Genomic DNA, 16,463 nt, shown 5'->3' with positions numbered 1-16,463 from the left:
TTTCTGGCTTATGCCTTTTAAAAGATGAAGGGGATCTTTGAGATGTGGAGAGTAGTGTCTGGGTACAATTGAAGCACTGGAGTAAGGAATGAATTACCATTGATAAAAGTAATGGCCCTATTCTGCCCTGCGTGAGTTTTTAACAAGGAGAAAAAAAGCTCTGCTGGCCTGGGCTGCTGCCTGAACGACAAGGGAAGGGATTAAACAACGGATTAACATCTGAAAACTCCGTTCAGACTTTCTGACTCAAAGATCTTTTGCAGACAGTAATCGCGTTAATACCCGGGGATTAATGCTTTTGCAAAAATACTAAATTTAATTTTAATTCAGGTTGTATAAATAGATATAAAATAAATGGAGGAATATTCCACTAGAGAATAGAGAGAGTCTATCCCCCCACACTTCCTTTGCTCTGGTGTCAATAGAGGAGGTATTATGACCTCACCAGTATAACACCTTGCACAAGGAATGTATTTATTCCTAACTACGAGTTTAGCACCTACCGTGCAAACGTGATATTACAGCCTACTCATTAAATAAATCAACACTGATTCAACATAATTAATGCTATAATATTTCAAATCAAATCGAATAATACAACAAATTGATCACAGCGGTGGTCTAATAATACAATTGAATTGTTTTTATTTTCTCAATTGAATAAGTTTTTCGTTGTCATTTGTTTCGGCTTGAGACCCTACTTTGGTTAATTCGGTTGTTTTATTTTCTCACGTGTTTCTGCTATTGAAATGTAATCACATCTCGTGCACTTGTGGCTAATCCTGTCACAGCATCACCCAGGCAACCTCTCTCAAGTGTGGGCAGAAAACTCTGCTTTCTCTACACCCCCGGCCGATTTGTCCTAACCGCAATACAAGCCTGGTCTCCATGCAGGCTCACGCTTCTAGTGCAAACCAACTAAGTCATATTGTAAAAATGTTATCTTTTATCACTTTATAAGAGCAATAACGTATGACCACCTACTAATGTCCTAACTAAAACCAGAATACTCCTTCAAGCTGCTCCTCCTCTTTGATGTTATTACTGACAGTTTGGTGTTGTAATAATAAAATCGATCCCAATCCCTGTCGTTTGGCACTTCCGAGCACAGGATTGGTCTGTAAGGGTTTAACATTTTATTTACCTCATAAACCAACCTCCGGCGTGTGGCAACATCATCAATAGTCAGTGTGTCACAACTTCAGCCTTCTACTAAATCGAAATAATTATCATATAGTCTGGCCTATCGAAATAAGTCAAATATATGACGTTGACGTGCACCAATTTAGTCCAGCAGATATTAAGCAGATGGGCAGGTAAATACAACGAAATGATGAGATATGGAACCGGGGAACATGCCTCAGAAACGGGCTGTGTTTTGCTCCTGCTGAGACTATTTGAATAAGAATAACGCCAATAGAGTGGCTCAGGCTGAAAAAAAGTGTGACAAAAGCCCAGAGGAGCCCGAATTTGGACGAGGGACAACGCGTATAAGGCGTGAAAAGAAGTGAGGGGAGACGCGTACAATGGAACAATTCACCTTATAATCGCTTTGATATATTATACATGGCCGAAGACTCTAAACATTGTGTAATTATTTATAAATGACTGTCCCTCTACCCTCATTATACCGCCAGCAGAAAGGCACTGCAGGTCCCTGGCCAAACTATTTCTAAATAGTGCCCCCATCCACTTTTTCAAAGGAGAGGCGAGATCCTGGACATGGAATAAATAGAATAATTAATGGATATTGGTATGCCTGTCTCATAAAGATGTCTTTAAAAACCCTTTTAAAAATTGCCCTTTGCATGCGCTAGACGTTTTTACTGCTGCGCCCTTCATGTTGTGAATGTTAATTATCCAGGGTTTGACTGTGGATTTGTGGAGAAAGTTGTGAAGATGTAGTAACCTGTCCTGCTTTAGATGCCAGATAGGATAGATAGGATAGATAGGATAGATAGGATAGATAGGATAGATAGGATAGATAGGCTAGATAGGATAGATAGGATAGATAGGCTAGATAGGCTAGATAGGATAGATAGGATAGATAGGCTAGATAGGCTAGATAGGATAGATAGGATATATAGGATAGATAGGATAGATAGGATAGATAGGATAGATAGGTGAGATAGGTGAGATAGGATAGATAGGCTAGATAGGATAGATAGGATAGATAGGATAGATAGGCTAGATAAGATAGGATAGATAGGATAGATAGGATAGATAGGTGAGATAGGTGAGATAGGATAGATAGGCTAGATAGGATAGATAGGATAGATAGGCGAGATAGGATAGATAGGATAGATAGGCTAGATATGCTAGATAGGCTAGATAGGATAGATAGGCTAGATAGGATAGATAGGCTAGATAGGATAGATAGGATAGATAGGATAGATAGGATAGATAGGTGAGATAGGTGAGATAGGATAGATAGGCTAGATAGGATAGATAGGATAGATAGGCGAGATAGGATAGATAGGATAGATAGGCTAGATATGCTAGATAGGCTAGATAGGATAGATAGGCGAGATAGGATAGATAGGCGAGATAGCCTATAGCTCTAAAATGCGAATGCTTGTGCATGCGTGCAACATTGCGTGTTACATGTTGGCGTGGTGGATTTCCTTATCTTTAATTCGTTTTTCTGTGTATAAACTTTTTTAATACACTGTCTAAATATTTGGTATCCTTGTTATGTCTATCTAATTTTTCTACAGCAACTTTTGTGTTTTGTTCGATAACTTGGAAAACAGTCCCATTTTCCAACATTTACTAAATCTAATTTTCCATTTAATTTCGATGTATAAGAAATTGTCAATTTTTTGACAAATATGGTAGTGGATATGCCTATTGTTTTAATATGTTCGATTTTAGCTGATACTCATGCAGGTTTATAGGTATATAGACCGAATCTTGGACAGAAGATAGGCTCATTTATTTTTGGAGCGTGACCTTGCCTCCGGGGCTAAGCGTTCTGTCATTTGCTCCTTTTCTTCTTTCATTTAACTTTAAAGGTTTAACTTAAAGTGGGCTTGGTCTTTGGTCCAGGGATGGATAGCAACAGTAGTGCTCGCGTGGCTGGGCAGCGGTCCCCTGCTCTCATTGGACGGTCGTGATTACAGGCACGCTTCGGAGCTCGAACAAACAACAGGCATACATTATGCTAATGAGATGGCAGTGCGGCACGGGGCAGACCTGATGCACCCCATTCATCCATCCTTCACACAAATGCCAGCGCGAGAGGGGTACGACCATTGTTTGACCAGGGTATATAAGGTATCTGAGGCCAGTCGTGTGCCAGGCTCATTCGCTCACACGAGCTGATTCAAGCGCAAGAGAAAGACGCGTGCCTTGTACTCATCATACAAACTACTTTTCGGACTTTGGCTCCTTGAAAGACAACTGATACTGTACCTTCTTCAACCAGATTACTAAGGTGGGTTTCGTTCTGCTCCCAGAGTCCTTCGCCATTGCCTTGACTAGGTCTGCTTTCCAAATTTGACCATGCGCTCTTGCATTGACAGTGTTTAACCCAATTCCCTCTCCTCTTATTTCTGCAGGAAAAACACCATGTGCACCGCAATGGAGCCCGTTTACTCTGACATGGACAGTTCGAGCTGCGACTACTTTACGCACGATGACGAAGACTCGTGCAGCAGTATGCACGCTTCCTCCCCGTCATCCTCGATCGGCAAGCCCGCCTCCCCGGCCAGCGACAGCCAGGGCCCGTGCGCTACCGATATGGGACAGAAGAAGAGACGCAGAGGCAGAGCGAGGAATGAAGCCACCGTGCACGTGGTCAAGAAGAACCGGCGCGTAAAGGCAAACGACCGCGAGAGAAACAGAATGCACAGCCTGAATGACGCTTTGGAGACCCTCCGGACCGTTCTACCGGCGTTCCCCGATGACAGCAAACTCACCAAGATCGAGACTCTGCGCTTCGCTCACAACTACATCTGGGCGCTCTCCGAGACCATACGCATCGCGGACATTGAACAGCGCCAAAACAAATCACGGGCTGATGCATCTCTCTTGCTTCCCAGCCCGTGCGTGATTGACGCCCCGAGTCCGGGCAGTGATGCGTGCTCCTGGAGCTCCAGCGCGTCCTCCTCTTCCTCCTCTCCGTCTTATTGCACTTCAAGCCCCAGCAGCCCAGCCACCCATGATGACTATGGATGTTTCCAGACTGATGTTCTACAGTACAGCTATCACAACTTTGTACCAGGCATGTCCTACTAACTGAACTAAAGCCTTACCACAAACTTTTGTAGACTGTGAGATTGTTACAATAGAGCGATAGCAGAATAATGACTGAATGCATTCTTCAGTTAGTCTGTTGAAAGGGAAAAAAAGGAATGATATTATTCACTGTTTGCCTTAACCCATGTCTCTGTGGGTGTGTTTTATACAGTTTGTTTGTTTTCCTATTTTTACATTCTCTATTTTACATTCGGATTGAACATTAATTTAATTTGGTCGACTTTTCTAAGTTGATTATGATTGTTTTTCTACACGTTTTGTAATTCCTCCAAAACATTTGCACTTTTTCCAGCGCATACGACGCCTACTAGAAGTCCACTTCACAGATCTTAACCTCAACCTCTATTACAAGAGTATTATCATTAAAAAGAAGACCGATTTGCTTTTGTAGACTGAGGTGAAAAGTCAATTTTACAATTAGTAGAGCGATAATGCAGAAAAACGAGCGTGAAAATTCAGTTTCGCCGCTCTGACAATAGAGTGAAAGGCCGTCAGAAGACAAGGAGCTGGCTTCATACATTATGGAGATTGACCCCCTGAAAACGGCAATCCTGTTCAATAGAATGACTCAATCCCAAGAAGAGGCTAGAGAGGACCCTTCTACGACGTTTTTTTATTTTATTTATTCAAGTTTCGCCTGTCATAATGTATTTTGTATATAAATATATTTCTATTCTATTTACATGAAAAGTGTGTGAATAATTTTTCTACAAATAAAAATATAACTTTAAAAAAATATATATATTTCTCAGTTTTTGGACTCTTCGAATGTTTTCGTTGCTGAGAGTTGAGCACTCAAAGCGTGCTGATTATCACACTGATAAAGCGCATTGCAAGCCCCATGAACACAACAATCATTGTCTTAATAATACAAATCGTAACCGGGGCAGTTAGTGTTCTCGCGTGGCCTGTTCATGAAACAAAGGGGTGTGATTAATAAGATAACGGTTTTAGAGAGAGAGAGAGCACAGCAGGTGCATCCATCAGTTGAGGTTTTATTGCAGCTCATCACCCATGACCATCAACACTGTTGAATACATCATACTTGGGGACTTTCAACAGACAAAATAGGAAACTCTGAGATTGTTAATGTGACCCAAAAAATCTGATAAATATTTCAGATTTCTTTGGCCACATTAACAATCTCAGAATTTCCTATTTTGTCTGTATATATATTGTAGAAAGCAGATTAAAATAAATATTCAACTTGTTACACTATTTACACTGATAAATTACATTTCATCCCGTTAGGAAAAGGTAAAGCCTTTGTATGAGTGGGACCAGTTTATAACATTTTCTTTTGAAAGTTTCTATAGAACTATCTTCTCTCAACCCAGATATGCATTTAAAGAGATTTTCCTTCGAGTTTGTTGTTGTTGTTGTGATCATCCATCCCGCCCGGGATGATTTTTATTTCTAAAGGGATTCAGATTGAATTCTCCAGTTGGGGGTTCGGCGGCGTGAGGTCCTGCCAAGGCTCTTGTATCTGCACGTGTCGGGGATAGACGAGGATAATAGGAGAGCTGCGATCCCCAGGGGGACAAGCACATGCCAACTTACATGAAGAAAAATAGAAAGAAACCTGCCAAGGACCAAATACAATCATCGAGCTATTCAGGTCTTCTCATGGAGTAGTTATCCAATTAACTTATTTCACCCAGACACTGGCGTCACCTTTCTACCACTAACTTGAATTTAATTCAACCGTTTAAAAACATTGTTTTTAAATAAACATCTTGTGACCAAGTTATTTTCTGTAGATTCGTGTCTAGTTAGTTGGACTACTGTATGTAATGCAATGCCACCTGTTTCTCGGTTGTGTCCTATAATAATGGGTTAATGCGTTGCATCAGTGGTGACGTGTTATTGTGTACACTCTATATGAATATGGCGCTTTGTTCATATGCACGAGGCCATAAGCAATAGGACGAGCGGGATTAACTGATCCAGAGCTCGTGCACCTGCCAGCTAATTGCCACCAGTCAGCCCCATGCAGTTCAAAAGACATTTGAATTGGATTGGTAGGCTATTGTAATTATCATTATCAAACCAAAAAACAACTTAGTATGCACTGGTATTAATATTTATCCTTATACAATATTAGTTGTTTACCTGAATATGGTGTTACATAATGTGAAAGATAGAGAAGGGGGATTCATGTCTGAATTATTTCCATTCTGGTTTTCAGCTCATCCCAGATAGATTGAGTAGAAAATGGCCACCTTTGAACATTCTTCTTCTTCTTATTCCCTCCCTCCCTCCCTGCCTGTTTGGCTGGCTTCATGATTCTTCTTTCAGATGCACAAAAGGCCACATTTCACCAGGGTCAGGCAGGGAGACCCCTAACCAGACCCACAACCTAACCTCCCAACGAGACAGAACTCTCTAGTCTACAAGCTTCATTAAACATCTTCACTTTCTAGATCTTCAGCCATCACACATCTTAACATTCTATGTCTTCAGCCATCACACATCTTAACATTCTATGTCTTCAGCCATCACACATCTTAACATTCTAGATCTTCAGCCATCACACATCTTAACATTCTAGATCTTCAGAATCACAGATCTTAACGTTCTAGATCTTCAGCCATCACACATCTTAACATTCTCGCTCTTCAGCCATCACACATCTTAACATTCTAGCTCTTCAGCCATCACACATCTTAACATTCTCGCTCTTCAGCCATCACACATCTTAACATCCTAGTAGATCTTCAGCCATCACACATCTTAACATTCTAGATCTTCAGCTATCACACATCTTAACATTCTAGCTCTTCAGCCATCACACATCTTAACATTCTATCTCTTCAGCCATCACACATCTTAACATTCTAGCTCTTCAGCCATCACACATCTTAACATTCTAGATCTTCAGCCATCACACATCTTAACATTCTCGCTCTTCAGCCATCACACATCTTAACATTCTATCTCTTCAGCCATCACACATCTTAACATTCTAGCTCTTCAGCCATCACACATCTTAACATTCTCGCTCTTCAGCCATCACACATCTTAACATTCTAGCTCTTCAGCCATCACACATCTTAACATTCTAGCTCTTCAGCCATCACACATCTTAACATCCTAGTAGATCTTCAGCCATCACACATCTTAACATTCTAGATCTTCAGCTATCACACATCTTAACATTCTATCTCTTCAGCCATCACACATCTTAACATTCTAGCTCTTCAGCCATCACACATCTTAACATTCTTTCTCTTCAGCCATCACACATCTTAACATTCTAGATCTTCAGCCATCACACATCTTAACATTCTAGATCTTCAACCATCACACATCTTAACATTCTAGATCTTCAGCCATCATACATCTTAACATTCTAGATCTTCAGCCATCACACATCTTAACATTCTCGCTCTTCAGCCATCACACATCTTAACATTCTATCTCTTCAGCCATCACACATCTTAACATTCTAGCTCTTCAGCCATCACACATCTTAACATTCTAGATCTTCAGCCATCACACATCTTAACATTCTCGCTCTTCAGCCATCACACATCTTAACATTCTAGCTCTTCAGCCATCACACATCTTAACATTCTAGCTCTTCAGCCATCACACATCTTAACATTCTAGCTCTTCAGCCATCACACATATTAACATTCTAGATCTTCAGAATCACAGATCTTAACGTTCTAGAGCTTCAGCCATCACACATCTTAACATTCTAGATCTTCAGCTATCACACATCTTAACATTCTAGACCTTCAGGCATCACACATCTTAACATTCTAGATCTTCAGCCATCACACATCTTAACATTCTAGATCTTCAGCCATCATACATCTTAACATTCTAGACCTTCAGGCATCACACATCTTAACATTCTAGATCTTCAGCCATCACACATCTTAACATTCTAGATCTTCAGCCATCACACATCTTAACATTCTAGACCTTCAGCCATACAGGTTGTCTTAGTAGAATAGAAAATAAGAGATATGTGCTTCAGCACCAAACCTTTTCACAGTATGTATGCTTTTTTCTGTCTGCTACGTTGGTCTCGCTTACTCAACTTCTAAGACACAACTGCAATCTTATTTTCTGAAATGATTTGATATTTCAACTGTGTTATAGATGGTTTGTCTTGAACTATTGAACAGACCTATGTTGTAAAGGAAGCTTTTATACATGTTCGGAGACAACAGAGGGACATTTCTGGATGGTTTTAGGTCTACTTAGAGGTACCTCTATTTCATACATCATTTAACAACAGCCATTACATATTGATTGTGTCAAGATGGTAGTAGCAGCAGGTTGCCAACCCCCAAGGCTCGTATTTGCCCAGGAAAGGGCCTCTGGCTCAGAGCATTAAGGACTGTCACCCCAGGGAGGAGTGGAGAAATGGGCTCACTTGGGGCAGACAGGGAGAGATGAATGAGCGTCAACTGGAACATTTAAACTGGACACCTAGTGAGTCATAATGTAGCTGTGAACAATAACATTCATGATAAACAGATGAGAAGGATAGCATGATATTTACATTCACAATTATGCAATTAAATGCAATATAAGAGGAATAAAAAGGGATTCTTGTGTACTCAGGACTACAATGGAGTACTCACATCTTTTTTGTATACAATATATCCAGGGAGCACAGAAGCAGTTGAAAAGGTCTGATCAAATACATAAATTCACTCTAATCAGGTTGAATTAAAATATACCTTTGGATACACCCATCCAGATAATATGCCCAACCCTCCTCCCCTGATTGGTTGTTTTGGGTTGTCACCTCTCTTTGAAGATCATGTGAGTTTAAGTCCATCAGTAGTCTCATCCCAAACACAGGGATTAGCTAAAGCTCGCTAACAACAACACCCTCCACCTGCCCTCTACTACTCATGCAGATACCCCTGTCTGTCTCAACCCACACCACCTCAAGGTCAGGGAGGGGAATGATCCCCAGGTTGCAAGCCTCCCCTAAGGACTCATCAGGACCCATCAGACAGACTCTAACCCCTCACACCTTGTCAGTCTGTCATCACCAGGATGGTTCCTGAAGACCTGAGGTTAGCTGGCAGCTTGGCTGGATGATTAGGAGGGTTAATGACTTGTTGGTAAAATAGAGGCTTATTTTCTGTCTAATTGGTGTTGTCACCAGGTCTAAGTATCACAAACTCCTTCTTAGCACCTAGTTGTCTTGACAGCATGCGATACTTAGCCAACACGTTGACAGTATACATAAATAAATCATTATGGAGTCGTTAAGATAAGAACTAATACATACAGTATGTCCCAATCAAATGATAAATAACAGTACTAGTACTCACACATTAAACAATTCCAGATTTACAGTATACTATGCTCTTATTACGGAGTCGAGAAGTACTCTAATGAAGACTACAGTCAGAAGAGCTGCTCCTATCAAGACATTAGTCTGATTAAAAAGTGCTGGTATTCAACAGAGTAGCATTTTACATTTTTTTATTTTTTTTATTGAACCTTTATTTAACTAGACAAGTCAGTTAAGAACAAATTATTATCTACAATGACGGCCTAGGAACAGTCTTATTCTTAGTCTTAGTCTGATTTAAAAAGTGCCGGTCTTCATCAGAATAGTATTGATCTAAATTGTAAATTCCTTAACATTGTTCTCAACTTAAAGCCCATTTTATGTGCTTTGTCTGATGAAACCAAAGGCTCTGCAGTGTACATTTCACTGCCAGTTTTACGAAGGGGTGACATCCTTTTGTCTTCCCACTGTATCAGTTCTTCAACCACACAGTGTGAGGGAGAGAGAGAGGAATTTGTCAACAGAAGCCTAAAGTTAGTTCCCGCTGGCCTCTGAGTGAAAAGGTAAGATAACTAGCTTTCTATCACATGAGCATTATGCCACAGACTCTGCTCTGAGCTACTGTTATTGACTGTGTTCCTCCAAGCACTCTGACTAGCTGTTCTTAGACCTCTCACTGTTTACGGCAGGGGATATAGGTCAATGACTGTTTTATACCAGTTGAGGTGGAGATAAAGACTAGCAATGAGTGAAGTTGATGGAGGGCACTGTTACACTGAGTTATAATGCCATAACATTGGTTATAACTAGAACTCTTCATAAGGAGGTTATAATGCCATAACATTGGTTATAACATGAACTCTTCATAAGGAGGTTATAATGCCATAACATTGGTTATAACTAGAACTCTTCATAAGGAGGTTATAATGCCATAACATTGGTTATAACTAGAACTCTTCATAAGGATGTTATAATGCCATAACATTGGTTATAACTAGAACTCTTCATAAGGAGGTTATAATGCCATAACATTGGTTATAACATGAACTCTTCATAAGGAGGTTATAATGCCATAACATTGGTTATAACTAGAACTCTTCATAAGGATGTTATAATGCCATAACATTGGTTATAACTAGAACTCTTCATAAGGAGGTTATAATGCCATAACATTGGTTATAACATGAACTCTTCATAAGGAGGTTATAATGCCATAACATTGGTTATAACTAGAACTCTTCATAAGGATGTTATAATGCCATAACATTGGTTATAACATGAACTCTTCATAAGGCCGCTTTGTGAAATGAGCGGACAGGATAACTGAGCTCACTGACTAGATATCAATATAGGCTTTTATTTGGCAGGTTTGTGAAGTGTAATATTGATCAGTTGTATCTTCACAATGCAGAAACTGTATGGTCTAATAAAATAACTATATTCCTCAGAAAATCATTTTTAAGAAGTCAGCTACTCTATTTCATTTTTTTTGTGGGAGGCCATAAACACCTTAATTCCTTGTCCCTGTAGTTACACTGATGTCCTGGTCATTTGAGATGGAACACATACAGCTGTAGTGAAAGACACACTGTGAGTGCAGATGTTCACCAGGCTAGATTAAGCATATGCCACACATAACCTGTGGTAGAGACAGGCCAACCTCATTTAGGGGGAGAATGTTCACTTTAGAACGGGGAGGAAACAACGACAAAGAGGGTCCTAGCCCCAGGCACTGGCTGTTCCAACTGACTGTTCTCAGTATGGGAACATGTCTTGTCTTCATTTGAAACATAAGCTCCCAAACACACACCTACAGCTATATGCCCCTCCCACTAAACACACACCTACAGCCATATGCCCCTCCCACTAAACACACACCTACAGCCATATGCCCCTCCCACTAAACACACACCTACAGCCATATGCCCCTACCACTAAACACACACCTACAGCCATATGCCCCTCCCACTAAACACACACCTACAGTCATATGCCCCTCCCACTAAACACACACCTACAGCCCCTCCCACTAAACACACACCTACAGCCATATGCCCCTCCCACTAAACACACACCTACAGCCATATGCCCCTCCCACTAAACACACACCTACAGCCATATGCCCCTCCCACTAAACACACACCTACAGCCGTATGCCCCTCCCACTAAACACACATCTACAGCCATATGCCCCGCCCACTAAACACACATCTACAGCCATATGCCCCTCCCACTAAACACACATCTACAGCCATATGCCCCTCCCACTAAACACACAATCACAGCACTCACACACGTGTATGCATACAGACGAATACACACATAGCTGCGTTTTTAATAAGTCTTTTTACTTTTCGTTTAAAATAGCTGAGAAAATTAATTGCCTTTTCAGTCACAGAAATGTAGTACTGTCATATAATGTAGTACTGTCATGTAATGTAGTACTGTCATGTAATGTATTACTGTAATATAATTGTTACAAAATACGCTTCAAAGTCATTGAAATCAAATCAATGAAGATCTTGTTAATTTGTTATTATGCTCAGCAATAATACAGAATTCAAATTGTTAGGGAACGGATGTCACACACACTTGAAGGTAAGTGGTTAGCATTGAAGGTAAGTGTCTGTCAGGCCAGGTAACAAGTGCTCTTGACCATGATAAGTGCTGCCTAATTAGTCTAGAGTGGCTGGAGAGAGACAGAGAGAGATAGTGTTTGTGTGAGAGAGAGAGAGAGAGAGAGAGAGAGAGAGAGAGAGAGAGAGAGAGAGAGAGAGAGAGAGAGAGACAGAGGTAGTGTGTGTGAGAGAGAGAGAGAGAGAGAGAGAGAGAGAGAGAGAGAGAGAGAGAGAGAGAGAGAGAGAGAGAGAGAGAGAGAGAGAGAGAGTACTGAGAGAGAGAGAGAGAGAGAGAGAGAGAGAGAGAACTGTGAGAGAGAGAGAGAGACAGAGAGGTAGTGTGTGTGAGAGAGAGAGAGAGAGAGAGAGAGAGGTAGTGTGTGAGAGAGAGAGAGAGAGAGAGAGAGAGAGAGAGAGAGAGACAGAGAGAGAGAGAGAGAGAGAGAGAGAGAGAGAGACAGAGATAGTGTGAGAGAGAGAGACAGAGACAGAGACAGAGAGGGAGAGAGAAAGAGAGAGAAGGAGAAGGAGTGGCAAGACGATAGAGGGGTGGAGGTACACCTACCTGAATGGATACGCACTGTCACCTATGCCTAGGCAAACGGGGGGGGGCGACCAGGTGTCCACAGAGGCAGAACAGAGTCACAGGAAAGTGTCAATCAAGAGGTTAGCCATCCAGCTAGCTGCCCATATTCAGTTTTATTCCTCTCCAAAATAGAGGTCTGTCTAACCTAACCCCCTGCCCTTCCCTTCCCCACCCTGAGAAGAGAGGAGGTCCTCAGAGACCAGAGAGATAAACATCAGAGAAACCAGATCTCCATCCCAGTACTCAGGATAAACAGATGGGATGTTTCTTCTCAAATCACGAGAAGATAACCTCTTCCCCTCTCCTCCCATCTTTTACTGCCGGCGCTTGCACCTGTACCCACGCCTCAAGCGCCAGATTGTAGAAGATCATTATAGTTGCACTACTCTGATTCAATCACTTATATTTGTTAAATCATTTATTAATTCCACTGTGGATGCTAGAATGGACTATACACCGGGAAAAGAGGTGTTCTGAATATACAAACCTCATTCTTTACTGTATTTTATAATGCATACCTATACAATTAATTTGTAGAAATGTATTTACAAATGCAAAATGTATTGGCTTTCTTTCAGGTCAAAGTGAGAATAGGAGGGAAAAATAACACTGGTGGCCTGTGACTCGAGGTGGACTGTGACCTGAGGTGGACTGAGGTGGACTGTGGTCTGAGGTGGAGAGTCACCTGAGGTGGACTGTGGTCTGAGGTGGACTGTGACCTGAGGTGGACTGTGATCTGAGGTGGACTGTGACCTGAGGTGGACTGTGATCTGAGGTGGACTGTGGTCTGAGGTGGACTGTGACCTGAGGTGGACTGTGGTCTGAGGTGGACTGTGACCTGAGGTGGACTGTGGTCTGAGGTGGACTGTGGTCTGAGGTGGACTGTGACCCGAGGTGGCCAGTGACCCGAGGTGGACTGTGACCTGAGGTGGACTGTGGTCCGAGGTGTCTGTAGTCTGAGGTGGCCAGTGACCTGAGGTGGACTGTGACCTGAGGTGGACTGAGGTGGCCTGTGACCCGAGGTGGCCAGTGACCTGAGGTGGACTGAGGTGGCCTGTGACCCGAGGTGGCCAGTGACCCGAGGTGGCCAGTGACCTGAGGTGGCCTATGACCCAAGGTGAACTGTGGTCTGAGGTGGACTGTGGTCTGAGGTGGACTGTGGCCTGAGGTGGACTGTGACCTGAGGTGGACTGAGGTGGCCTGTGACCCAAGGTGGCCAGTGACCCGAGGTGGCCAGTGACCTGAGGTGGCCTGTGACCCAAGGTGAACTGTGGTCTGAGGTGGACTGTGGACTGTGGTCTGAGGTGGACTGTGATCCGAGGTGGCCTGTGGTCTGAGGTGGACTGTGGTCTGAGGTGGACTGTGGTCTGAGGTGGACTGTGGTCTGAGGTGGACTGTGATCCGAGGTGGCCTGTGACCTGAGGTGGACTGTGGTCCGAGGTGTCTGTAGTCTGAGGTGGACTGTGGTCTGATGTGGACTGTAGTCTGAGGTGGCCAGTGACCTGAGGTGGCCTGTGGTCTGAGGTGAACTGTGACCTGAGGTGAACTGTGACCTGAGGTGGACTGTGACCTGAGGTGGCGGTATATAGTTCCTGAAGCCCTAGGAAGCCCTAGGAAGATCCATCTATTTCTATTGTGTGTTTTACTGTCTGGGCTGGGGCCATTACTGAGGTCAGGCTGTGAGGTTTTTATGAGAACTTAATCAGGACTGAGGAAGGCAGGCCCCCCCCCTTGTCTTCAACAATTACCATGAAATTCTAAATGTCCACACGGCCCACAGAAACCCCACGTTTCACAAGTGTCAAGCAGAGGGCGAGGACTCTGGCTGTGTGTGCCCCCACCCCTCTCCTTCGCCCTTACATTTCTCTCCTACCAACCCTCCTGAGCTGAGATGAACTAGGACACCACTACAGCGTAGGGATATTTAGGGTGCTGCGTTCAGTGCAGTGGGGCTGAGCTGAACTAGGACATCACTACAGCGTAGGGATATTTAGGGTGCTGCGTTCAGTGGGGCTGAGCTGAACTAGGACACCACTACAGCGTAGGGATATTTAGGGTGCTGCGTTCAGTGGGGCTGAGCTGAACTAGGACACCACTACAGCGTAGGGATATTTAGGGTGCTGCGTTCAGTGGGTCTGAGCTGAACTAGGACACCACTACAGCGTAGGGATATTTAGGGTGCTGCGTTCAGTGGGGCTGCAGCTGAAATAGGACACCACTACAGCGTAGGGATATTTAGGGTGCTGCGTTCAGTGGGGCTGCAGCTGAACTAGGACACCACTACAGCGTAGGGATATTTAGGGTGCTGCGTTCAGTGGGGCTGAGCTGAACTAGGACACCACTACAGCGTAGGGATATTTAGGGTGCTGCGTTCAGTGGGGCTGAGCTGAACTAGGACACCACTACAGCGTAGGGATATTTAGGGTGCTGCGTTCAGTGGGGCTGAGCTGAACTAGGACACCACTACAGCGTAGGGATATTTAGGGTGCTGCGTTCAGTGGGGCTGAGCTGAACTAGGACATCACTACAGCGTAAGGATATTTAGGGTGGGTGCTGAGCTGAACTAGGACACCACTCAGGGTGCTGCGTTCAGTGGGGCTGAGCTGAACTAGGACACCACTACAGCGTAGGGATATTTAGGGTGCTGCGTTCAGTGGGGCTGCAGCTGAACTAGGACACCACTACAGCATAGGGATATTTAGGGTGCTGCGTTCAGTGGGTCTGAGCTGAACTAGGACACCACTACAGAGTAGGGATATTTAGGGTGCTGCGTTCAGTGGGGCTGAGCTGAACTAGGACATCACTACAGCGTAGGGATATTTAGGGTGCTGCGTTCAGTGGTGCTGAGCTGAACTAGGACACCACTACAGCGTAGGGATATTTAGGGTGCTGCGTTCAGTGGGGCTGAGCTGAACTAGGACACCGCTACAGCGTAAGGATATTTAGGGTGCTGCGTTCAGTGGGGCTGCAGCTGAACCCCTGACCTCTGTAGTTTGAGGAGAAGAAGCCATTTCCAGGGCAATAAACAGTACCATGGCAACAGCTACTGCAATAGCGACCCTTCTAGAATGCTACTTTTATGTCTCCTGTGTTGTGCGTTGACATTGACTATCCATCCATAATCAGTGGGATATTTAAATGTATTTAGTCTTTAGATGTAGCGCTTGTAAATATCCTGTTCGTAAAACAACAAGTTAAGTGAAGAGGAGAGGTCATCTACAGCTCATGTTGACTTTCTGGAATTATTTGAGAGAAAATTTAAATAAAAAAACTAAATTAAAAAAAGTATATCATATTTTCGTACGCTTCGAAGAGTACAATTTTTAAAGGTGCAATGTTGCATAAAAATAATTTCAGCAGCATTGCAGTACAATAAACGTTTCCTATTTTTTTGTAACAGTTGTCACTTTCTACAGTCGCTGGCTCCCTGTTGCTGGTTGAATGAAGAGGCCCGTTTTCCAGCTCATACAATACAGCTGAATCCTCCATTCATTTGGATCTTTCTTTTAGTTTTTAAAAAAAAGTTTAAATTCACCATGAAGACAAGTATAAATCAGACATGTAAGTTGGGTCTACTGCACGGTGGGGCCAAACAATGCTGCTGGAAGAAGAGGAAAAGAAGGCTAACGCCATAATGTAAAATAGTTAAAAGCTTATTAGAGCCATTGAAGGGCGGCCTGATTTCCACTTTGTTTCGGAACACCCTGAGCTCGGCCTTTCAAGTGATTGT

General features: G+C 43.0%; 1 protein-coding gene across 1 annotated transcript; it reads left to right on the top strand.

Annotated features, from left to right (window-relative positions):
* Nucleotides 1-3,215: 3,215 nt before the first annotated feature.
* neurog1 (neurogenin 1) lies at nucleotides 3,216-4,969 on the top strand. The gene is made up of 2 exons (XM_035762676.1): nucleotides 3,216-3,436; nucleotides 3,561-4,969. The coding sequence occupies exon 2, from the start codon at nucleotides 3,571-3,573 to the stop codon at nucleotides 4,237-4,239; it is 669 nt and encodes a 222-aa protein (XP_035618569.1). The 5' UTR covers nucleotides 3,216-3,436; nucleotides 3,561-3,570; the 3' UTR covers nucleotides 4,240-4,969.
* The last annotated feature ends 11,494 nt before the right edge of the window (nucleotides 4,970-16,463 follow it).

This window comes from Oncorhynchus keta, chromosome 4 (assembly GCF_023373465.1).
Source record: "Oncorhynchus keta strain PuntledgeMale-10-30-2019 chromosome 4, Oket_V2, whole genome shotgun sequence".
Taxonomy (NCBI): domain Eukaryota; kingdom Metazoa; phylum Chordata; class Actinopteri; order Salmoniformes; family Salmonidae; genus Oncorhynchus; species Oncorhynchus keta.
This window is presented reverse-complemented; position numbering and strand designations above follow the sequence as displayed.

Bases quoted from the DNA above. Each gene is read 5' to 3' on its own strand.
- neurog1 (XM_035762676.1), top strand. From the start codon at position 3,571: ATGTGCACCGCAATGGAGCCCGTTTACTCTGACATGGACAGTTCGAGC.